At 43.1% G+C, this 24,597-nt stretch overlaps 2 protein-coding genes and 1 non-coding gene across 8 annotated transcripts in view; 1 reads left to right on the top strand and 2 right to left on the bottom strand.

Annotated features, from left to right (window-relative positions):
• The window catches only part of invs (inversin), a 22,106-nt gene extending 11,471 nt beyond the window's left edge, over positions 1-10,635 (top strand). For both annotated transcript variants that reach the window (XM_067601583.1, XM_067601582.1), the window contains exons 6-19: positions 463-630; positions 764-944; positions 1,436-1,545; positions 1,990-2,161; positions 2,938-3,093; positions 3,218-3,339; positions 3,974-4,081; positions 4,182-4,288; positions 4,369-4,578; positions 5,350-5,561; positions 5,753-6,320; positions 6,930-7,081; positions 9,610-9,696; positions 9,771-10,635. In XM_067601583.1, coding sequence (XP_067457684.1) covers positions 463-630; positions 764-944; positions 1,436-1,545; positions 1,990-2,161; positions 2,938-3,093; positions 3,218-3,339; positions 3,974-4,081; positions 4,182-4,288; positions 4,369-4,578; positions 5,350-5,561; positions 5,753-6,320; positions 6,930-7,081; positions 9,610-9,696; positions 9,771-9,886 — 2,469 coding nt within the window. In that variant the 3' untranslated portion in view covers positions 9,887-10,635. The remainder of the gene's footprint in view (positions 1-462; positions 631-763; positions 945-1,435; positions 1,546-1,989; positions 2,162-2,937; positions 3,094-3,217; positions 3,340-3,973; positions 4,082-4,181; positions 4,289-4,368; positions 4,579-5,349; positions 5,562-5,752; positions 6,321-6,929; positions 7,082-9,609; positions 9,697-9,770) is intronic.
• trnat-ugu (transfer RNA threonine (anticodon UGU)) lies at positions 9,329-9,401 on the bottom strand. Its single transcript has one exon. It is a non-coding gene; the product is annotated as a tRNA-Thr (tRNA).
• On the bottom strand, positions 10,473-24,487 carry tex10 (testis expressed 10). Of its 5 annotated transcripts, none has more exons than XM_067601585.1 (17): positions 24,369-24,487; positions 24,056-24,115; positions 23,516-23,725; positions 23,220-23,407; positions 22,791-23,117; positions 22,501-22,713; positions 22,127-22,379; positions 21,921-22,033; positions 21,381-21,628; positions 21,000-21,135; positions 16,676-16,845; positions 15,302-15,479; positions 13,456-13,678; positions 11,814-11,894; positions 11,499-11,683; positions 11,131-11,341; positions 10,473-10,990 (listed from the first exon to the last, which is right to left on the bottom strand). In XM_067601585.1, the coding sequence occupies exons 3-17, from the start codon at positions 23,696-23,698 to the stop codon at positions 10,868-10,870; spliced, it is 2,832 nt and encodes a 943-aa protein (XP_067457686.1). In that variant the 5' UTR covers positions 23,699-23,725; positions 24,056-24,115; positions 24,369-24,487; the 3' UTR covers positions 10,473-10,867. The 5 variants fall into 5 exon arrangements, with proteins under 5 accessions (XP_067457686.1, XP_067457689.1, XP_067457685.1 ...); XM_067601588.1 differs by having other exon boundaries at positions 23,516-23,720; XM_067601584.1 differs by having other exon boundaries at positions 24,056-24,138; positions 24,369-24,460.
• Positions 24,488-24,597: the final 110 nt, after the last annotated feature.

The following is a 24,597-nucleotide window of genomic DNA, read 5'->3' as shown; positions in this document are numbered from 1 at the left end:
TTTGAGGTCATACACACATAAACACACTCACATAGCAGTGAACGATTTTAACAATCTGCGGCTTTGTCCTGTGTTCTGCTGATAAGACCACAAACACACAGTCTCCTCTGTCTGCTGGAGCTGATGTGTATCTGACATCAGTAGTTAGTTTTGTAATAATCCAATATGCATCATCGTGTCAGATGACAGTGGTTTCAGCAAATCTCAGAATAGCTCAGTAGCCGTCATGAAGGCAGTATCTGGGTTACAATCACAGCTTCCCGCTGGATCTTCAATATGAGCTTTGTGTAGCACGCAGCCCTCATATTTCCTGGCCATGTCATAGTGGAGTAATTTTTTTAACGTTAATGGAAACCTCAAATCTGGTGCTACAACAGCCTCCTCTGTTTTCGACTCCATTCATCATCTTGGTCTCTCTTTTCATATCCCTCTCTCTCTCGGGCATGCTTTCTCTTTTTACAGCAAACTGCTCTTCACTGGTCAGCGTTTTATAACCGACCAGAACATGTGCGCCTTCTGATCAAGCACGATTCCAACATCGGCATCCCCGACAGCGAGGGCAAGATCCCTCTGCACTGGGCCGCACACAGTCAGGAGCCCAGCGCCACACAGACTGTCCGCTGTATACTGGTACACACCAGCGTTCACACACACAAGTGATCTGTCATTATCATCCTCCATCATGACCCTTCAGTCCACATCTTTTTCTTTAATCTGTCTTGTGTGTGTGTGTGTGTGTGTGTGTGTGTGTGTGTGTGTGTAGGAGGCAGCTCCCACAGAGTCCCTCTTGAACTGGCAGGACTATGAGGGTCGGACACCCCTGCACTTCGCCGTTGCCGACGGTAACGAGGCAGTGGTGGAGGTGCTGACGTCTTACGAGGGCTGTAATGTGACAGCTTATGATAACCTCTTCAGGACGCCGCTACACTGGGCTGCTCTGCTCGGTGAGTGGACACACCTCCCGCATGTGACCTGCTGCTGTCTGATTGACTGCTATACATTGAAAATAAAAGATTTCCATGTGCAAATTATGTCCACTTCCCCCAAAAACAATATTCTTATGAAAAAATGTTTTACACTGGCTAGCTGTTTATAGTCTGTGTCGTAATCAAGTTAAAGCCAAATAGTATCAGTTATTACCCACATGATAAGAAGATGTTTTATGTATTTTCTTTAGGTTTATGGCTTTCACAAGTTGTTTTTATCACACCATACAAAGACAAGTTCTCAGTAATTGAGCAGGAAATAGTGACACTTGAATTATGTCAACTTGGAGAACTGGACTCCTGATCTGTTAACAGTTTGTAAAGCAAACTGAAAAAGCATAAAAGTGCCTTTGAAGGACAGTATGGACAGTATAGTTTGAGCAGTTGTCCCAGCTGCTTACATCCTTTTCATTCATCTGTCACCCAACACATCTACGTGTGTTTTTCAGGCCACGCCAGAATCGTCCACCTGCTGTTGGAGAGAAACACGTCGGGCACAATTCCCTCCGATAGCCAAGGAGCAACACCTCTGCACTATGGAGCTCAGAGCAACAATGCTGTGAGTCATAAAGCTGGAAAACCTGATGAGTCAGCATCATGTAACTCCACCCAAAATACAATATCGTTGACAATGAAATAAAGCTGTTTGTTTCTATATGTTTTGATACTTAAACTGAAGTTCAAAGTTCATTCTTGACCTTGGAAATAGCAAGATATTTTAAGAATTTATAGCTTGATTGTTCAGTATGTGGAATCCAAAGCTTCTAATAGCCCTTGAAAGAAGGTTAAATTATGTTTAATTAGAAATTTGGGACTGTAATGTTATCATTCTACTTACATCATTTGACTTGAAGTTGTTTTACTGATGATTATTGGTTTGCTGGAATTACGATGTTGCCTTGTTAAATAGACTTGCACATCTTTAGTGTCTTTCTATCTCTAAAACAAAACAAAACTTAAAGTAATTGTTTGTCTATGTATATGTGTGTGTGTGTGTGTGTAGGAGACAGTGGGTGTGTTTCTGTCCCACCCGTCGGTGAAGGATGAACCCGATCTGGAGGGGAGGACGGCCTTCATGTGGGCCGCTGGGAAGGGCAGTGATGATGTCATCCGCACGATGCTGGCCCTCACGCCTCACATTGACATCAACATGGCGGACAAGTACGGAGGCACCGGTGAGCGCCTGTGAAACAAGAGGAGGAACCGAGGCTCCTCTAAACTGCTTCGACCCATATCCATCCCCACCTGTGATGACATAAATGCCCTGGACACCTTTACACTTGTTCTGTTGGTTTTTTCTGCTGCTTGTTTTAGGCTAGAGATGATGATGTCACAGGGGATTCCCCCTAAGGTGCTAGAGAGACTGCGAGACTGAGGGAGAGAGGGAAGTGATACTGTCAGCAAAATTAGTGTGCGCTCGCTGAATAGACTCCCACCACTGCCAGCACTGTCCTCTGACACACACACATGCGGACACACATGACTTACTGCCACACTCTGACCCCCCAGGGCTGTTAGGACATATGATCTCCATGGCGATAGCCCTTCTGCTCAGTTGGGTGGCCATTGTTTATGCATGCATAACATGCGACGGTTGACTCATGCTAATGAGACGGTGTGAAGGGCAGTGCAGCTGACTGGTGCCCAGATCCCTTCCATGCACTTGACTCTAGTCTGTACTGTCTGGGGACTGGAGAGAGACAAGGAGGGGGGGTAGCCACGACAAGGCTTAAGTGTGTTGCTCCTCATTAAATTTCTCTATCTGTTTAACCCTCCACTGACCAGGCTTTAGCCAGAGCCCAGAGAGGAGCAGCAGTTGAGGGGGATGAATGAACAAAGACAAGGCAGGCGAGGGAGGAGCAATTGTCCTGAGGGTGTTTATTGCCCAGTTAGACATCTTGTATTCTTATCTGGGATAATTTTCTTTGTGTGTGTGTGTGTGTTCAAACAGCACTGCATGCGGCCTCCCTGTCAGGCCATGTGAGCACAGTGAAGCTGCTGTTGGAGAGAGGAGCCATGGTCGATTCTCTGGACGTGATGAAACACACGCCGCTGTTTCGTGCCTGTGAGATGGGACACAGGGATGTTATACTCACACTCATCAAAGGTGGGTGTCAGTGGTACTATATACATTATGGTCCATGGTCTAGGTAGGAGAGGATTTGACTGTTGCACACTGTAAGTCTTGTAACTTAAATGCTTCAACTGAAGTCTAAATGTATTGAATAAAGGTTCTGCACGTGTGGACCTGGTAGACGTGGATGGTCACACTGCTTTGCACTGGGCAGCTCTGGGAGGGAATGCTGAAGTCTGCCAGATACTAATGGAGAATGGGATTAGTCCCAATGTACAGGTACATACAGCATAAACACACATCATGGTGGTGCAACACTAAAGGAGTAGTTCAGAAATTTTCAGTGGCTTGTTGTATAGTCATACTCCTCTATCAAATACCCAGGTTTCTTTTTCTGAGTCATCTATCCCTTTATATTTTACTGGACATGCAACTACAGCTGTCAAGCCACAATCTTCATTCAGCACACAAAAAGCACTAAAAGGATAGGTTCATCATTTTTCAAGTCTGTCTTAAAACTACAGTCAGGTGCCCCTTTGAACACTGAAAGAGGTTTTCCTCACTGTAATCATTCTTCCTGTTCATACTATGTGAAGATCCAATCCAAATACGCTTACAATAGTGTAAGTGCTGTTGAACCTTAGTTCTTCATCTGTATATTCATCGTGACAATAAATACAACTGCATTTAAAAAAATAAACACAAGAACATCTAATTTGTAATGATAGACTGCTGTAGTATCATGTTAGCTTTGACTACACTATTGAGGAATGTAGATTTTGTCCCTCATTAATTGCTTAAGAAATAGTTGGAAAGCTGGAGCTGCAAGTCCACGATGTATCAAAGGACAGATGACTTTAGAAATGAAACCTTCCCGTGTACTTCATGATAATATTTGACTACTGTTGTGCAGGACCAGGCAGGACGCACTCCTCTGCAGTGTGCTGCTTATGGAGGCTACATCACCTGCATGGCTGTGCTCATGGAGAACAATGCTGATCCAAACATACAGGACAAGGAGGTAAGAATCCTCTCATGTGTCCACACATGTCTCCATATTATTTGAGCTTTCCAAACACAATTGCAGCGTGATTAGGTGCTCTTTCTTTATTGGTGCACAGGGGCGGACTGCTCTCCACTGGTCATGCAACAATGGCTATCTGGATGCTGTGAAGCTGCTTCTCGGCTACAACGCCTTTCCTAACCACATGGAGCACACTGAGGAGAGGTGAGGATAGAGCTAGTAATGACTGAGGGATCGACAGTAAAGTGAATCTATGAATGACACTTTGTGTTTCTGTCGTGCAGGTACACACCGCTTGACTATGCTCTGCTAGGGGGGCACAGTGAGGTGACTCAGTTCATGCTGGAACACGGCGCTCTGTCCATAGCAGCCATCCAGGACATCGCCGCTGCCTCCATCCAGGCTGTCTACAAGGGCTACACCGTCCGCAAGGCCTTCAGAGAGAGAAAGCAGCTCCTCATGAGACACGAGCAATTGCGCAAGGATGCAGCCAAGTGAGAGATGAGCTCATACACTCAAACAGTTCAGACACATACGCATATTTACATATTTGTGTGCCTAGACTTACACAGAGCCACACAATCCTTCATTCCTGTTTCTGTCTTCATTATCAGTCTCTGTCGTCTTCTTCTTCTCGCCCATATAGAAACAGTCACACTCGCTCCATATCTATCTTTCTTTCTGTCGTCCCTGCACACATATACATCTTCTTCCTGTCTTTTTCTTTGGGCTTGTTCTCCTTTTGTCATTTGCTTACCAGTCTCACCTCTCACTCTCTTATATGACAAGAGTTTGAGAAGCTAATTTGTTTTAAGCGGGCACATTGACTTCAACTTTTGTTTTTACTTTGAATTTCAAGCAGGCGGTTTCATTGAGATAAAGGTTTTGTGTTTTTCCACAGTAACCTATGTGAATATTAATCTGTTGAATAACAAAGCTGTGCCCAGATGCACAACACTTTTAAACGCACCACAACTAAAAACAACAGGGGTCACCAGATACCTGTAGTGTAGTATCTTGATATGAATAAAATAGTACCCCAGTTTAACAATGTTATAATAAATACTAAATACTAAAAGCAGATTAGATGTTATGAGTAGATGGCTCATTTCTGCAGTAATCCACCATCAAATTTCCTTCAAAACATGTCTGTACATCTAAAACAAGTGTTCATACATGAGTTTTTCCATCTGGGCCTCGGCTGTTCATGTGTTTTTCAGACAAACCTGTCACGTTATGGTTCTACTGCTTTTCTTCGTGTTTAGGAAGCGAGAGGAAGAACAGCGGAGAAGAGAGGCCGTGCAGCGAGTCTCTGTGGCCACTGCAGAGAAACGAAAGGTCTCTGTGGCGAGAGCAGAGCAGGAGAAACTCTCCTTAGTGAACATTATAGAGGACTTATCCATGAATGACTCAGTGGTGGAAACAAAGAAATCATCCAAACCTGAACGCACCAAGAACAAAGAGGAGAGACACAAAGGTACAAACAGACGGGAAACCCTTGAAGATGTAATGATCCACTGTCAGCTGGAATTGATAATGTGTTGACAGTTATGACATTGTGTCGATTTAGATTTGAACACTATCATAAAAGACCAAGTGGACAACATCATGTCTTTTCTATATCAAGTATCTCATGTATTAAATTGTCTTTTAACTTCATGCCACCAGGCCACAAGAGCAGATCCTCCAGAAGAAGTAAAGCATCTGAACCACATGAGGTTCCTGATGCTCCAAACCGCCACTGTCATGTGCCCTGTGACACTACACCCTGTGCTCCCCAGACCACCAGGCTGAAGGAACTACTCTCTCCCGCCAGCTGCAACCAACCACCCACCCTCAAACCCAGACCCCCCTCCACACCCAAAGTCAGGGAACAACCTTCCACAAGCATCTCCAGCATGGACCAAACTGACACAATTACCAGAGAATGCATCCCTCTAAAAAAGAGAGACGCTCACACGACTGTGCAGACTGCCCCCGGCAAGACTGATGCCCTCACCTCTGCACAAAAGCACAGAAACCACAAGGAGCAGACTTCAGAAAAGGCCGCTACCAAAGATCAAACTCACACTCCCTCATTAAGAAGGAGTTCATCCTCGGACCGCAGAAGCCCTTCACGAAAAACTCAGGCTGCCGCACACGCACCAATCCCAAAGCGCACACACAGAGGACAGGACAAAGAGCAGCGCAGGAGAAGAAACGAGGCTGCACGGATCATCCAGAGAGCTTGGCGAAGGCGAGTTTATGTTTTTGTTCTTGATTGTGCTTGTGTTTGTACCTGGAGGGGTGTTCAGTAGCCGAAGCTTCTCGGTCTACGGGACATTAGCAGTGCCATGTGGTGCCCACATGTGCCCTCTCTCACATACATGCCATCTCTCCGGTAACACCACCCCACCCCCCCTCCCCAATCTATGGTCTGGATGCCATCAACACTTTAGCAGTGGGGGGGAGAGCGTGGGAGATGAGTGGGACAAGGAGTCAGGGGATAGACGGGCTATAATCTAGAGCTTTCATACTGGTTTAACAAGAGGCTAAAAGTTCAGCCGTGCTGCTGTAATAGCTACCAGGAGCTTCTCTTTACTTTCCTCTGCCTCTTACACACTGTGTTTCTCTTAGAGCCTGCCAGTCCGCCGCAGGAGGCCCTCTGTTTCCATTCAGCTTCACAATTATATTCTGAATGTGCTGCCTATTAACTGCCTTGAATAAAGTCTGTTTACTTTGTTTATGCTTAGTGAGTATTAGTGTGAGGAGTTGCCAGCTTTTAGACCTTTGAACGCTGTCTGAGATTTTTTTTTATTGAACAGTATGCGTGTGTATGCGCTTGCATGGGGACGTGTGTCTGCAGGTTCCACGCACGCAGACGGAGAGAAGCCAAGGCCTGCGAAGAGGTGGAGTCAAGCGATTTAAACCTCACCCCTAATAGGAAGAAGATGGAAATACGAGCGCCCCCCGCCAAACCAGCAGCGAGTAAGAGCTCTGTGCTACAAAGCATCTATGGTGAGATAATTCACATACTGCCCAAAACATGCTTTTTTTTTTGTTTTCCTGATCACATTTTTTCATATTTATGTATAAAACAACGACAAACCAGAAAACAAAGGTATGGTCACATTTGATTTCAGTCCAAAAAACTGCCCTGCAACTAAAAAAGGATATGATTTCACAGCAATGAGGACATAAATTAACATTGAGCTAAGCAATAACACACACTGTAAACAGTTTTTAAGAGCGATGCTGCAGTTTGTTGTATGGTAGTGTAATATCGTACTAATCAGGGAGATGACACACTGCTAGAATAAAGAAAAACAGTACATCCCTGTGTCCACTGGCCGACCGTGCACATTCACAGGTCAGTCACAGGTCATGAGTCTACCAGAGCCGACTGGAGTTCACAACAAAAGAGGAAACACATTCTTGAATTCACAAGTTGCGTAGGGAGACTGATCAAATATTTGTAGATACCGATGCTAATGGAAACCCACTTTAACGGTAAACCAACAGTAAATCACTTATTTCAGGGTGATTTTCATGCCTTTATTAATGATTTGACAGTAGAGAGATGGCGGGAAATGAGGGGAGAGAGAGATAGGGAATGACGTACAGAAAGGTTCCCAGCCGGACTCAAACCAGTGATGTTGCTGTTCATGGTCTGCGCTTTAAACCACTACACCACCGGGGCACCCCAATCAATAACTTATGGTTGAAAACAGCTGCACTGTTCTCCAAAGGCTGAGACTTTGACGCATATTGCATGTCTGGTCAAACCCAAATCAAAGATGAAAGTAGCTGCTGACCTCTCTGATTATGACCAGAGGTGCAGCATGCTTTAAAGCTGCAACCAACTTTAAAGCATGCTGAACTTTAAGAGCAGTGCAGCATCATCATCAGTAGCTGTGGCAGTTTTCTGCCCTGCATGATTCAGTGTTGTTTACTGTTTGAGATGGGCGTCTTTCCATTTTAATTGAAACCGTAGCTCTTGAATTACATGAAAACCCTGACATTGGAAACAGAGATTTTTTAGGATCAAAGCGAGAAGCTGGAAATCAAAATGCTTGTCATGTTGGTGTAGAACACGCTGTAAGTGACTAATGCTGGGAACAGGAAGCCGTGTAAATGTCCGGGTGATGCTTCAATCCACATACCAGGACAGTATCAGCCTGGTTGCCTGTTTGGACCCTCTGGTAGGGTTTCACCCCCACAGACAGGCCTGACCTTCATCACACATCACCAGGTGATGATGGGAAAACGGGCAGAAACCTTGCCGCGCCAAAACATACAAGCGTGTACGCCGTCTCCGCTAACAGACAGATAGACACCCCCCGCCCTCTTCGCTCTGACCCAACCTTCTGACGTGGTATTCCCCTCCCCCATCTCACCTCTCTCTCTCTCTCCCTCTCCCTCTCTCTCTCTCCTTCTCTCTCTCTGACAGTCCTGGCACTGTGAAAAGTTCAGAGCTGTCAGGGGGAATGTCAGACAACTGCGTAGAGCTATCTGCTCAACACACACACACACACAAACCCCCCACACGGTGCCCCACACACACACACACACACACACACACATTCACGAGACTCATTCTTTCACTCCCTCACCTTTTTTTTTTTTTTTTCAAGAAGTAGACACACATTTGACACACAACTCTGAACTGGGTCACGCACTGCTCTGTTAATCATTGTAAACCTTTATTTAATGTCTGTGAATTATTTTATCTCAAATGTATCTCTAATATCTGTTTTCATCTCTGCAGCGACAACATGGAAAGAGATTAATCTATTTGTGCATCACTGATAACAAAACTAAGTGTCAAAGAACTGTTGTATGCAAGTTTGATTTGCTGACTAAAAAAACCCCACAGCGCTGGAGTAGTTATAATTCATAAAAACACAAAAAAATCTAATTATTTATTCACATTGTAACACCTGACAATCACACACACTGTACATGCAAAGGCAGAGGGGTGAAACCTAAATGTTCCAGTCTCTCTTCATAACATAAAACAGGAAAATTATTCCAAAACCACCTTTTCAACCATTTTGAAATTGCACTCTGATGTGATAAACTTAAAACTTGCAGGAACATTGTAGGACGATCCATCAAACTCTTAAAACAAAACAGTAAAAACCATCTTTAACTACTTCTTGTGGAATAGATCTGAGTGTCTTTAATCAACAGAAAGTAGTTCCTTAAGAAACTTTTTAAAAATAATTCAAGTTTGAATATTTAGAATAATGAGAAACAATTGGTAGGCCCCAGCGAGGATTGAACTCGCGACCCCTGGTTTACAAGACCAGTGCTCTAACCACTGAGCTATAGGGCCTTTGTTGATTACATTGTCATCAGATAGCTATTTGATGACTACACCCTGGACAATCATGGGTGTGGAACCTATCAACCAGTTAAAGGAGCATCCTGCACTTTGTAACGTAGCACCAGCTGGTTGACTTAAGAAACTGTTTACGTGTTCTCATTGACTGTTAATCTAAATAGAGATATCATCATAACGTTTTGTTTTTACCATCATTCAGGCAACTCTATGGCCAGACGCGGGCGTTCACTCCGAGGCTCTCAGTCTCAGCTGCTCCTGGACATGCCTTTACGCACCCAGAGCCAGTGTAAGTTCATGCACACACACACTTTTTACTGTGTGTAAGTATTTTTAGGATAAATGTATGTGCTTATTTTACAGTGAGCGGTATCGACTGCGTGCACCTGACTGAAGCCATGAATCAAGCCAAGCAGTACTCTTACCACCTGAGACCACATAGCGCTGGACAGGGGACCAGAGGCCGAGGAAAACATTGAAGCTACACATACACACACATACACCTTATGTTCTTTGATGTTTTCTCAGCTGGCTGGCAGCCTTACCTCTATAGAATTACTATACACATTGTTCGCTCAATGTGCCAAGCTTTCTAAAATTAAGCCATATGACATCAGAGCCGTGACCTCACAGGGTGGGGTTAAGTCTACAGAGATGGTGTGTGTAAAAGATAACCTTTCATCCATTGTGGAAGGAACACATACACACTCCATCTCCCTCGTTCTCCGTAGCCTCTCGCACACACACTGAGATAACCTTTCCTCCTGTTGTGGAGAATGAGGCAGTCTATCAACAGCCGGTCATACCGATAGCCCACCTGCAGCCACGGACACACACACACACACACACTCACACATACAGTTACTCTCTACACATCAGTTTGGTCTCTAAGTGCTTTCCCTCTCAAGAGAAAAATGTATTTCTAAACTATGCTCTGTTTTTACTTTTAATATGCATTTGCACAACAATCATTATTGTGTAATTTTAGAATTACACCTCAATGTTTATTGCTTTTTTATTGTATTATAAGAAAATAAAATAAATTGACACAAAAGGCAGTGCACGTGATTTAACTTTATTTTGCCTTTATTCTGTTTTTTTCTGTTTAGTTTTTTTTTTTTTATTAAAAGACACCAGGTACCCCAATTTGTAACAACAATATTCAAAGGGGGTAAAAGGAGGACAAACAATTTACAGCTAAGGCTGAAGAAAAGAAGAGGCAGGTTAAGACCCAGAAAAAAAGGTGAAACTCCTAAAATGAGGATGTTGAGTATTCATTGTCACTCACAATAAAAAACACATTTCCACTGTATTTCTGTCTGAAAGTTTTGTTGTGAGCACAATACAGAGTCGCTATTGAGCTCTGCGAGTATTTTGTTTGTCTTAAGTAACTGTGGGATGTATGTTGGAGAGGGTGGACTAAGCAACACACCAGGTTCTTGTTTTGGTGGGTGAGTCGATCAGTACATGTCTCGAAGGCCCAGGTTTCCACGATGAGAAGAAGAGCCGTGAGCTACTGTGACGCTGTAACAGTAGAGCAAGTCTGTCAACCACTGCTCCCTGGTCGCACCCCGGGAGTACCTCTGAAACACACACACACAGACACAGTGAGATCAAGTCAACAGCTGGAGGTAATGCAGTTTGCTTTTTCAAATTTTTGAAAAGCTCTTCTGAAAATGTTTTTTTTTTTCTTCCAAGAGAGTTAAACGTGTGCCGTGTTTACCGTCAGGTGTTGTATAATTTCTTGCAGCAGAGCAGCGTTGGCCAGCAGCTGGTTGTGGATCGGCGTATGCTGCAGCAGCATTGACAGGATCTGTCCCAGCTGTGGCAGCTCTTCCTCACTCAGATCTCCAACACGCAACGACTGCAAGACCATCCTCAGCAGGCGGGGGACGGAGCTCAACGCTGACACACAAGCTCCCCAAATTGCCTCCCTGTCATTGTGGCAAAAAAAGTGTGATTTACATATTTATCATCTGACAACAGCAGTGACCAGTTGATGTGCTTTATCGTTAAACTGGTGTTATAAAAGGACCAGATTTTATATCAACAGGGATCATCAGTTAAGAACTACAGTCTTTCAGTACACACCTTTTGTGGTTGGTATCGGCAGGTGCCTCCTGCTGCAGGTTGATGAGCAGAGCCAGCAGGCTGAGGCAGCACTGAGACAAGAAGCGCAGCACAGGCTCAATGGGCAGGACGGACAGGTCCAGTAATCTGGAAACAGCTCTCAGCAGTCCGGCCGCCATACTGTCAGGCACCACCCCCAACTTGATCTAAGACACACACACACAACATACGATAGATGCTTATTTATTTTCCTTTAAAAGGCTCAAAAGCAGTTCAAGGAATAAAACATAGAAAACAGTATTACATGTGTACAAATCAATGAAACCAGTTTCTTACCAGGTATTTACAAATGCCATTTTGCAAGATGTCAAAGCACTGGGACTTTGAACCCAAAGTTTCCAGACAGTGGCAGATTTCCTGTGAATGAAACAGTTAAATTATTAACAAAAATGATCTCATAGTGCCATCAAACATGTGTGCCATTTCCAAGATCTTAATTGATATATTATAGATTATCTCTGTTTAAGCTTTATCCATTGATGTACTGCTTACCATTGAAGCATGACAGAGAATTTTAGCAATGCAACATAATGTTAAAGAAACAAATTTTGTGCTCCATTGGAAGATGTGAAAGTTTTTCTTGTCAGAATTTTTGTTGAAATCTTTCAACGTTTTTTTACAATCACTTCATGCAGAATCTCATTTAAAGACTAGCATAAACATATGTCAATTGTGAAAATTCATCTTCATATACTATAACTGAGTTATAGACACTTATTGTTCTCTATTTCCCAAAGACCTTCACTCCCCAGTGTCAAAGTTTCCGAAGCCATGTTGGGTAATGAAAGGTGACAGATATGAAAATTGGAAAATCTTATTAAAGTTTCAGTCATGATATTGTTAGAGGCAGAATTCAGGACCAAATGAATAAAAAAAACCTTTCTGTCTAAATCTGCTTCAACCTGCATTTATCAGACAAACCACATTAAATTATCATGGTACACACAAGAAACCAAACTAGAGTGTTTCTATGGTATGTTCCTTTCTGAAATTGTGGCCTTCACTGCTCATTGTGAAGCACTTCCTTTATCAAGAACAAAAGTTTGAGCCTGAATTTAAGTTTTGCTGGGATGTAGACGAGATGTGTTTCCGGCTTAAAAAGCTGTCACGCCACCAACTTTTTACAAATGAAAAATAAGGCTCAGCTTTTCCTCATTAACTTCAAATCCAAATCAAATTTCTCATTAGCTTTTATCAAATTGAGGTGTGCGTGAGTGCCGAAGTGCAGGAGTGAGTGCGAGCCAGCGTGTGTCAGACCGGTGCACCTGTTGGCATTCTCCCCGTCATTAAAAACAATCCCGTCTCATTAGTCGAACCAGAGTTGACACAGTCCGTCCCTTAATGCCACCCCCTCCTCGCCACCACGTGTCCCCTCCCTCCTCCTTACCGCCACTTGCCTGTGATTGACTCAGACAGGGAGATGAGAGAGGCAGGATCTGAGGCCTTAATTGAGGAGCTGAATTAGTGATTATAAGCCCCCCACTTGCTCACACACTCACACACACTTGCCCCAAGGCATAGTTACGTTAACGGTAATTTCTGTGCAGAAATGTCACACTCCCATCATGCCATGGGCTCTCATTAGCATTTGTGCATATCCGCTATGCCCGATAACCACGCATCTCCAACCTGCGCAGCGCGATAAAGCTTCCCCTCTCAGCCGGAGCGCCACGATAAAGCTTCCACCCTCTGAGCTCTATATGAGAGACATAGAGAGACCAGGGGGGACTGAAAGACCACAGCTGTGTCCAGAATATCAACACTTTTCAATTTTCAAAACAATGTTTTCCTTCACCTCCTGGTCCCTGTCCCTAAATTCACTTTTTACGTCACGTCTAAGTATTTCTGTGGCAGCGGTTCTTTAAACAGGAATGTGAAGTTACGGGTACTTGTAGTTGCGAGTGTGCAGTGAACACACCTCGACAACGTCCCAGTGGTGTGTGAACTGCTCCAGCGGGGTGGGGTAGAGGCTGAGGGGTGAGAGAGGGGAGGGAGGCAGGGCGCTGTCGTCGCCGGCCTCCTGCAGGGAGGCGAGCTTGTCGGACGAGAAGCCTGTCAGGGTGGAGAACAGGAAGCTGATGTAGTCCACGTCCTGCAGAGCTGCTTCCTGGCTCCCGACCGACCAGCCGCTCAGAGACGACCTGGAGAACGTAATCAGTGAACACGTTACACAATTATTGACACAAAATCTGTTTTTGGACACAACACCTACATTCATTTCCCAAATAATGTTCTATTCATGTATTCCTTATTACATCTCTGAGGTTTATTCATGATGCTGTGTTTTCTAAGAGCATAATAGCATGTTGTGCACAGAAATACTGTTATGAAAAATTCTTCCTTGGCCCGAGGGGCAGATCGATCTGTAACAGTTGGAAATGTGTGTAAATAACAGTATGTTTTGTGAAGCCCAGGAGGCACATGCAGACAGAACTGTCTTCTCAATACTCCATGACGACGCTGCATTCCTGCCTCCCAAAGAGCTCTTTGTATTAAACTCATTACACACACATCCCATCCCATATGAACTCAGCGCTCACTCTGCTCAAAATTTGTATAACACTGCCCCACTGACCACGGCTCCAGACTGCGACCAAAATGGTTTTTTGGCAGTGTGCGAGTTAAAATTTCACGTGGTTGCATTTGTGCGAGTGCATCTTAACGAGGAAGCGGCAGCGGTGGTCCGATAGGAACGAGGGGTGAGGAAAGCGAAGACAGAGAGAGAGAAACGGAGGCACCAGTGGAGAACAAGTCACGATGCAGGTGCCTCCTCCTCTCCGCCCCGCTGGTCACCTCAGAGAGAGAAAGAGACAGAGAGATAGACAGAGAGAGACAGACAGATAGAGACAGAGACAGAGACAGAGACAGACAGAGAGAAACAGACAGACAGAGAGAGAGAGACAGACAGATAGAGAGAGAGAGACAGAGACAGACAGACAGAGAGAGACAGAAACAGACAGACAGAGAGAGACAGAAACAGACGGACAGAGACAGAGAGAGACAGAATGAGACAGACACACAGAGTGAGACAGAAAGTGAGACAGTTGTACACAGCAACACATTGGTGAGAACAGGGAAGCAGGCCGCGGCTTGGCGAAAGAAGCAGCAGTAGCAGCTTCTGTGCAAGCTGGACGCAGACCGACAAAACACTGGCAGCACAAGCAACACCGAGGCAGCCAGTGGGGCGGAGAGGTAAAGGAGGAAGCACCTGCACACCGTGACTCGTTCTCCCCCGCTGCAACCATGTGAAATTTTATAACAACTCCCACACTCTTAAAAAATGTGTACCAAAAAAAAAGGGTGCGACCAACTGAGAAAGTTGGTAGCACCAGTGATACTGGTGGAAAAGTTAGTTTGGAGCCCTGCTGACACAAGCAACAGGTCTCTCACACACACACACACACACACAGGGAAACAAGGAAATCTGTTGTGTAATAAGACTTAAATAACTGCTTTTGTTATCACCATTAAGTTGAATATCAAATATACAGGGTGTCCACATCAGCACCTGTCAACAGACAGGTTACCAACTAGATAAAATGTAAAGGATTCCTCTGTGACAGCGCAATACTGCCATCAGATGGTGGCAAGCTAGAGTGCTTTAAGGGTCCAACACTATGGCCTGCTAAAATTAACGTTTTGATTCCAAAAGTAGGGGCATTCCTGTGATGTCCTTTCTAAACAGAAGTGTCTCCTTTACACATATGTGCCGGTAAAGACAGTTTATATACCTTCCACAGATGTACAGGGGTTTTCAAGCTCACCTAAGGTGCACAATACGAATCAGAGAGGCAGCGAGGCCAGCAGAGATTCGTCCAGCAGTGCAGCAGCAGCTCAGATTGGCCAGTAGAGACTTGGACATCTTGGGTAGGAAGTAGAGCAGCTGCACCATTCGTTGCTGGGACTCTGCTGGTAACAGCACCACAACTCCTTCTTGTGGATCTACACACACACACACACACACACGCACACACACACACACACACACACATACACATACACATGTAATTACGTAGAGACAGCAATGCACTGCACCCTCTGGGGATATAACATGAAGCTCTATCAAGAAAAATTAGAGCGATACCAGGAAAACCAGACTATGTGCGGACTGGTAAGAAAGGGACAGACAGGCGTAGCCTCTACAGTGAGGGCTCAGATAATGTGTGTGTGTGCGTGGTGTTCTGTCTGTCTCTGACGCACATGCTGATGTCAGAAGCCCTCAGACAAAAGGAGTCTTGTGATGGTGAATTGCTGGCTCTGTGGCAGTTTCTATCAGAACGCTGGACCCCCCCCCCCTCCCCCCCTCCCAGTTCTCCTGACCCCCCTCTGTCACACACCAACCTAACTATCTGACCATCCCCAGCACTGTGGATGTGGACTCCCAGCGTTGTCTTATTACTGCTTTCTGCCTCTGGTTGCAGTTCTGTTTTGAAAAGTTGTCTGGGGTGGGAAACGTGGAGTTATACTGCCTCCTAGAGAAACTATGATGCAGTTTTGGTCTGTAGTTCATAATTTCCTAGGTTTAATAATATTTTTCTCTTTTGTAATCTGACCATTGTTCCTAAATTGTGTAATGCAATGTACTGTTTACATATTAAAATTATTATTTTTCATACATATAAGTACATTTATATTTCATTCATTCAGTACTGGGAATGGGTAACATCTGAACAGCGTAGTTGCTCTTAGTGTCTCCCCCTCTGAATGAAAGGTTCCTTAACTGGAAGTTGCAACCGAGCGAGCAGTAACTGTATTTGATAAGCCAAATAAAGAGCAAGTCAACACTGAATTACAAAGGAGAAAACTGTTGCTGCACTGCTCTGTAGGCTGAAACTTTCAAAACATCTTCCACCTCTGACCACATCTAACCAGTGCTGCTGCATCAGATATTTGCTAGCAAATTAAAAGCACCTGATGTGCCATCAGTGTATGGGGTGTGATCAGAGGTGCAACATGCTTTGAGGTTCCAATCCACAGAAAGCAGTGTAGGTGTGGGTTTCTATCCTGTGTGAGTTGGTGATGATTTGCTCTTCATGCATGGTTGTGATATAAATCTGAAAGCCATGTTTCTGTGACAGGCTGCCTGACTCTCTATGATCAGTGTCTCTTTGTCTGTCTGTCTAATTGAGTGTGTGTACCGTAGAGTCTGCAGGCTTGAGTCTGTAGACTGTTGAGCAGGTCTTTGTTGCCTCGAGATGCAGCAGCCTGGATGGATTGGATAAGTCGTGCAGACAGAGCTGGGTTACGGTGGCCCAGCTGGGACAACTGCACAGGAAGAGATGCCAACCATCGACAGAGCACCTTACTCCTTCAGAGAGACAGAGAGATAATACACAGAGGTGGATATAAGCTGAATGCAACCAGAGTTATTGTGAGAAATAACTCTACTAAAGTAGAGGACAAAATTCAAGTATGACCTGATGAGGAAAAGTTGGGAGATCACCAAGGTTATTACAAACCATCCCGAGGGAGTGAATGAATTTGTGTGCCATATTCTATGGCAATTCATCAAATAGTTGTTGAGACAAATGTCAACCTGCTGGTGGCAGGGTGACATTTGTGTTGACGTTTTTTGCCCTTTTAATGAAAATAAGAAAGGAACACAGCACAGTGCTTTTAAGCCCAGAGGGTGATTTAAGTATAATTTCTTTGCCCTTCACATTACTTAAAAGAACAAATATGAATTATTAGTTTTCTGTGGGAGGCCACAGATGTTACAGGCTGACAAAGCCATCGCATAACTTTGCTCATTGTGTTGTGGCATCATCATAGACGAATTAGCTTGAACAAGACGTGATTTCATGTAGGCAGTATAACACACGATCGTCATAAACCTTTACCTGTTCTTGACTTGATGAACAAACCATTCCCTGAACTGTCACTGCTTTGTGCTACAAATTTCTCCAAACCTACCCACCCAAAGGAACAAATAAATAATAGGTGACGAATATGGCGGGCAGTTACAGAATCACACTTGACATTTTATAACTACAATGTCTAGTTTTAGGTTTTTTGGAGTTTAGAGAGGCGGGGACTTATCATGTAAATATTCACGGATTCATCCAACATTTATCTGATCAGATCAATTTATTTCTTAAGTGATTCTTTACGGACTGAAATCGTTTAGTGAAAACTGAGCTCATGAGATCAGGCCTGACTCTGCCACAGCTGACAACTCCAACTACTCTGCAAGCACCTTAAAGTTTGCACTTCTCAATGTCAGATCCCTTACTAATAAAACCTTCATTATTAATGATCTCATAACATCACATAGGCTCCATTGTATTCTCCTTACTGAGATTTGGCTGGTAGCAAGGAACTGATTGAAGCTTCTCAATCTGATTTCCAGGTCAAACAAAAAGGGTGGTGGTGTTGCAGCCATTTTTTCAGATATTTTATCATGTAAAAGCGTCTTATTTGGTTCTTACTCTACTTTTGAGTATTTAGCCCTAGTAATGAAATCCGCAAATCCCTGTCTAGTACTCACAGTTTACTGCCCTCCAAGGCTTAAAAAAGGCTTCATACCTGAATTTGGTGAGCTTTCATCCAAAATAACTATTGAGTTTGACTCAATCCTTATTTCTGGCGATTTCAACATTCATACTGATAACACCACAGACCTTTTCGCCAACCAGTTTGCTGACATGTTATCAACGTTTGATTTCACACAGCACACTGCCGGACCTATTCATAATCAGGGTCACACACTTGACCTGGTCATTTCCAAAGGCCGTGATATAACCCTAAACTGCACTCTAGATGTTGGGATTTCAGATCATTTTTGTATTTTTTTCAGTGTTGCTTGGGTAGCCAAACATGTACCTGGTCTAAAATCAGTTAAAAGGCGCTCCATCTGTGCGGATACATCTGGTAAGTTTATCACTAGATATACTAACTCTGCTAGGAGTACCTGGTCACATTCTGGTTTTAATTCTGATTTTACTGTTTTTAATTTGTCCTCATTGTCTTTGTATGACAGTTAAGTTAATAATTTTAATCTTTCAGTGACACACATTTTAGATGATATTGCACCTGTAAAAACCAAGATAATTTCTAGTAAATCTAAAGCACCGTGGAGGAATGTGGAAAGAGTGAAGGCACAAAAAAGAACCTGCCATAAATTTGAGCGCAAATGGCGTAAAACCAAATTACAGGCTGATTATATTCTCTATAGAGACCTGCTCAGTAAATATAACAAAGTAATAAAAACATCTAGCCAGTATTACTTCTCTCAAATTATTAGTGAAAATCTCAATAACTCTAAGTTTCTCTTCAGCACAATTGATAAACTGGTCAATCCCTTCAGACAAATACCTGCTGAACTCCACTCTTCACAAAAATGCAACAAATTTGCCTCATATTTTAAATCCAAGATTATTAACATTCGAAAACAAAATCATGGCTTCTGCTGGTGCGAGTGACTTGTCTTCTTCCACTCAGTGCCATTCTGCCATCACCCTCTCCAACTTCACTCCTATTCAAAGTTATGAGCTGCAAGAAGTAGTACAACAGTTAAGCTCTGCTACATGTGCTCTTGAGCCATTGCCCACCAAATTGTTTTAAAGTGTTCTCAACTGTTTGGTAAATGATGTACTTGAAATTGTTAATACCTCTCTTCTCTCTGGAATCTTCCCCACAGCTCTCAAACATGCTATTGTTACACCACTGTTAAAGAAGAGCAATCTTGATCCATTTGTCCTAGAGAACTATAGACCAATCTCAAACCTACCATTCCTGGGGAAAATTCTTGAAAAGGTTGTATATCAACAATTACACATGTATCTGTCATATAACAATTTCTTTGATGTTTACCAGTCTGGTTTTAGAGTTAACCACAGTACAGAAAGTGCCCTGGTCAGAGTTGTGAATGATCTTAAAATTAGCTCTGACAACTACAAAGTTACTGTCTTAGTACTTCTCGACCTCAGTGCAGCCTTTGATACGGTTGACCATGTGATACTTCTTAAGCACCTTGAACACTGTTTAGGCCTTAGAGGCACTGTTCCTAACTGGCTTTCCTCTTACCTTACTGGTAGGTCTTTTTCTGTTGCTGTTGATAACTCTGAATCAGATGTAGTCAGGGTTCCATATGGAGTCCCTCAAGGGTCAATTCTTGGCCCTCTACTGTTTAATTTGAATATGCTCCCACTTGGGTCCATCATTCAACAATACAACATATCATATCAGTCCGATGCTGACGACACACAGTTATACATATCTGTTTCTGCCAACCACCTAAACCCAGTGAATGATCTCATCCAGTGCATTACTGAAGTTAAACATTGGATGGCCAAAAATTTCTTGCAGTTAAATGAAGACAAAATGGAGATTTTTTTAGCAGGTCCGAAGGCTTTGAGGCACTAGATTAACTCTTTGTTAACTCCCCTATCAGTAAAACCCTGTGATAATGTCATAAACGTGGGTGTGATCTTGGATGCTGATCTTAACTTTCAGAAGCACATTTCCAGTATCTCTAAGACTGCTTTTTATCATCTTAGAAACATATCCAAAGTTAGATCTTTCCTGTCACAGTCTGATTCTGAAAAGTTGGTTCACGCATTCATTTCCAGTCGACTAGACTAGTGTAATGGACTCTTTGCTGGACTGGCAAAGCAAACAATTAATAAACTCCAGCTTATTCAGAATGCTGCAGCTAGAGTATTAACCAAAACCAGAAGGTGTGAACACATCACTCCTGTTTTAATCTCTCTTCACTGGCTCCCAGTAAAGCAAAGAATTGATTTTAAAATACTTCTTATTGTTTTTAAAGTTATGAATGGCCTAGCTCCCACCTACGTTGTTGACATGCTCTCTGAATACACGCCAGATAGACCCTTGAGATCATCAAATAAAGGTCTCCTCACCATACCTAGAATAAATACTAAATCAGCTCATGGTGCCTTCAGCCATTATGGTCCTACTCTTTGGAATTCTCTACCACATGAACTCAGGTCTGTTACAACAGTGTCTTCCTTTAAAAGCAGACTAAAACAGATCTTTTTTCACAAGCTTTTAGTTAGGTTGATGGGTGAAACCTTCTTTTTAGAAACAGTATTATTATTGTTATTTCTTTTAACAATGATAATGATTTTTTTTATATACTGTGTTATGTTTTTACATGTTTTTATTTATGTAACATCTTATTTTATGTTTTATCTTATTTGTTTTATATATGTAATGTAATATATTTGTTATGTATGATCTTTACTTGTTTTTTAGCACGTTGAGTTTACGCTTGCTGTATGAAATGTGCTATATAAATAAATTTGACTTGACTTGACTTGACATGAGATGTTTGTCTGGCTATGCAATGCTACTATGCTATTGTGCATGTATATTATGGTTTCTCTTGCAATGTTGGTTTCCAGTATGCCAAATATGGGCTACTGGTGTCGTTATGTTCACATCATGCAGATGTGTACATGAAAATCCCACATGTTGAAAAACAATGACTGAAGTTACCTAGCAATGTGTGTGTGTCCTTGCTCCTGCAGGTAGAGCTTGCTGTAGAAAGACAGCAGAAGAGATCTTGTCTGTAGAGTCAGGTGCCTTTGCTGATAGTAGAAATATACTGCTGCCAACAGGTCCTCTGTCACAGCTGCACAGATAATAAATACATAGGCACATAAGAGATTCATGTTAGAAATGTTACAACAATTCTTCAGAGTTGTTCACAAATCTGGATACCATCCATAATCTAGTCCATCTGACATAAACACTTTTATCCCTTGGATTTGTGAATGTATGTTGGAGTCCATAATACATTTTTATGGACACTGAACTCTTCTCACAGCATTCATGCTTCGGTTTTTACTCAATCGGACATTCACCATGCATGCTTACTTTTACTCCTCTGCGTGAACACCATCTTCCACACAGTTCCAAGCAGCATGTGCAGCTGCCTGTAGCTCAGTTTCACTTCATTGCTCAGTGTGTCTCGGACAAACGTCCTCAGTGGTGTCAGCCAGTCTCCATCTGTCTCTCGGCCGAGTCCCTGCTTCTGGCTGAGGGAAACCATGACCTGGCAAAGTGTGATGTTTAGGGCCAGTGGCTCCACTGTCAGACCTGGGACAGCTGCGGTCTGCTTACTCCTGCAGGAACAACAGTGAGGTGAGGGTAATCACAACTAATGCATGTATTGATGATCCATGCATTCAAAGCTTGAAATTTGTATTTTTAATGTTTTGTTTATTATTATTTATCACATTGCATTTTGATAAAAACCTTTTCTAATACAGAAAGAGTTTCTTGTGAAATTAAAGAAGCCTAAGTTTGAATCTACAACCTTCAAATTAGTTGTATCATTTCTCACATAACAGAATGTAACTTCACATCAAAACAGAGAGGAAAGGAGGAATGTTTGCCTAGCGCATTAGTCCTTACCTTTTGAGATTAACCTTCTTTTTATGTTTGGGTGTGTCCCGAGTACCATAGGGAAAGTTTTTCATGAAGTGCTGCTTAAAGTCTCCCAGGTATTCTTTACGGAACCATGCATCCTACACAAAAAAAACAATGCAGTCTCTCATTTTTTAACAAACATTTTCCTTGTACAAGAAAACACTGAGATATTAGTGCATTCTTCATCTCACCAGTGCATCCTGGTGCTCCCGCTGTGGCGCCAGTTTTCTCAGCAGCTGCAGAATAGACAAGACCTGGAACATTACTGACATGGCATCCGGGGTAAGCAGGTGAGCACCCTCAGTGCTGTTCCCTGGACTGTCACTGGTACTGGCCTCTACCCACACCTCCAGCAGAAGAGGCACCAGTGTAGCTGCAAAGCTCTGAACAGCCTCAGCTGAGTCCAAACTCTCACCCACTGCAGCCCCAGTGTCCACCTCAGGCCTACACAGTAAGAGAATAAAAGAAACAAACAATTAAATACTGTGTTTAACAGGAAATATAAGTTATAAGTAAGTCTGTGATTTCTATTACTTGATGGTTACAGGGGTTTGTGGTATTGTACCTGAGACTAAAGGTGGAATGTGGAGTTGGTTTGACCCCAGAATGTTCATACACCTTAACTCCAACCTTGCTGTAAGTGAGCTCTTCCCAGATGAGATTCAGAGGTGTGAGTCGGCCCTCTCCACTGGAACCAAACACTCCATCAGTTGGGACAGACATGTCACCTTCCTCCACTGGTCTTTCTTCAACTACTGCCTGCAGAAAGCGCCCAAGCCTGAAACACAAGTGGCACAAAGGTTAGCAGCGAGGATTGTGATTTAACAAATATCCTCATAATCTGTGTCCATGTACCTGAGGAGCACAGAAAGCCGCCACTGCTGGCTTGTCACAGCCCTGCTGGGGTTGACCGACAGCGCCCAGGTCCGTCCCTTGGCATCCTGAGCCTTTTTAGCTCCTACGCTGCTTTGTTTGTGAGAGATCAACTCCAGGAAGTTGGTGAGGAGCACAGCAGGCCGTGCCGCGAGCAGAGCAGGGTAGTGTTCCAGCAACACATCGAGGACCTTCATGGCATCCTCCTGGATGCCTGTCTCAATGTGAGTCATGGCACAAGAGAGGTGGGCACTAAGGAGGGGGAAAAATGGAGCCACTCGTTCTGCAGGCACAGACTGTGCAATGAACCTGGAAGTAGTTTTAGACAATATGTTATTTGAGAAAGAAAGAAAAGATAAGTGATCATTTTATTACGCTGTGGTGTTTCAGCATTACTGCTGCTTCTCTAACCTGAGCAAACGTGTGGCTGCCACACGGACGTTGCCATCCTTGTCAGTGAAAACAGCTGCCACTTCAGAGAGCAAGCGAGACAGATGCTGCTCTAACAGAGAGGGATTGAGGGACAACAACTCTCGCAAACCCAACAAGGCACTATGTTTCACATTAGCATTGTAATGGTGAAGCTGAGACAGGAGGTCCTAGAGAAGGCGAAGGAAAGACAGAAAATTTAGCATTCAAAAAATGAAGTTTAAATTAAATCAAGCTTGTATGTTTGTTTCCATGTGAAACAGAGATAGAGAGCTTACATTGATACCGAGCTGTCTGTGTGTGGTAGGGCCACTTGTGTCTCTCTTCAGCTGTTCAGTTAGATGGATTCCCTTTGTGCGAAAGTTGGTGTTGGTGGCATTATCAGCTTTGGGCTTCTTCTTTCCCACTTTTAACTTGACCTTTTGGAAGTCATCCTGTCTCTTCTTCTTCTTGGCCTTCATCTCAAGCAGTCTATGCTGCTATCTGTACTACCAGACATGAAGGTGGGATTATGGCATTGAATGATTTCATATATTTCAATAAACAAACACACATGGCATAGAATGAGTTCACTGATCCCAATAAATAAACACACTGAGGGCTAGTATATGTCCAAATAGTGGTGGTGGTGGTTTAACGCATTTTAAAAATAAATATCATCTTACTACACAAACTATACACATTTTCAACTTTTGCTCTGAATAATCAGATGTGTGTGTACATCGTAACAGTTACAGGACAGCTGCACTTATACTAGCGTCTGATACAGCAGCTAACACCTAATAGCATCATGCACGACAGTTCAGGATTTTACTTACTTCAGTTAACAGTCTGGCTACTCCTGTGAGAGGTTTGCAGCATCAAATATTCATTGGTGTCTGGAGATAGAGAAAAAGGCGCCCTGCTAACAATTATCAATACAACAAAAATATATAAATATTCAGTCTCGTGTTAGTTCATTGGGTCCGCTGACTCTGTGTGTGCATGTTTATTACGCCGCGAGCTCTGCGGGCTTACGATATAATACCTCCTATGATTAGAATAACTTTAATAGTGCGCACATGTGTAATTAAAGTGAATGAAATACAAATGTTGTCCCTATGTGTCTCGAAAATATTAAAATGTTTATACCTTGTTCAATTTTGCTCCAGCAAATAATTACGGCAAGCCCTGGTTTCTAAGGAGCGTAATGCATAGTTGTCAGCACAAGTGCCTGAAGAGAAAGATTACTTTGTTTCTTTCTTATATGCGAACAGGTGCGATTGAGTGTATCAGTTAGCATATTTTCATTTCAGTTTTATAGTGCTAGTGTATTCTGGGGTTTTTTGTAAAGGTTAAATTTAGGGTGTTTTTTTTTTTT

The sequence above is a fragment of the Thunnus thynnus genome, chromosome 10 (assembly GCF_963924715.1).
Source record: "Thunnus thynnus chromosome 10, fThuThy2.1, whole genome shotgun sequence".
In the NCBI taxonomy this organism is placed as follows: domain Eukaryota; kingdom Metazoa; phylum Chordata; class Actinopteri; order Scombriformes; family Scombridae; genus Thunnus; species Thunnus thynnus.
The sequence above is the reverse complement of the archived record's forward strand: the minus strand, read 5'-3'. Positions and strand labels throughout refer to the sequence as shown.

Coding starts and splice junctions, on each gene's coding strand:
- tex10 (XM_067601585.1), bottom strand. CDS start 23,698: ATGAAGGCCAAGAAGAAGAAGAGACAGGATGACTTCCAAAAGGTCAAG. Junction 16,846..20,999: donor GGACACACACACATTGCTAG/GTAACTTCAGTC, acceptor GTCTCTCTGAAG/GAGTAAGGTGCTCTGTCGAT. Junction 11,895..13,455: donor ACCACTGGGACGTTGTCGAG/GTGTGTTCACTG, acceptor TTTCATTCACAG/GAAATCTGCCACTGTCTGGA.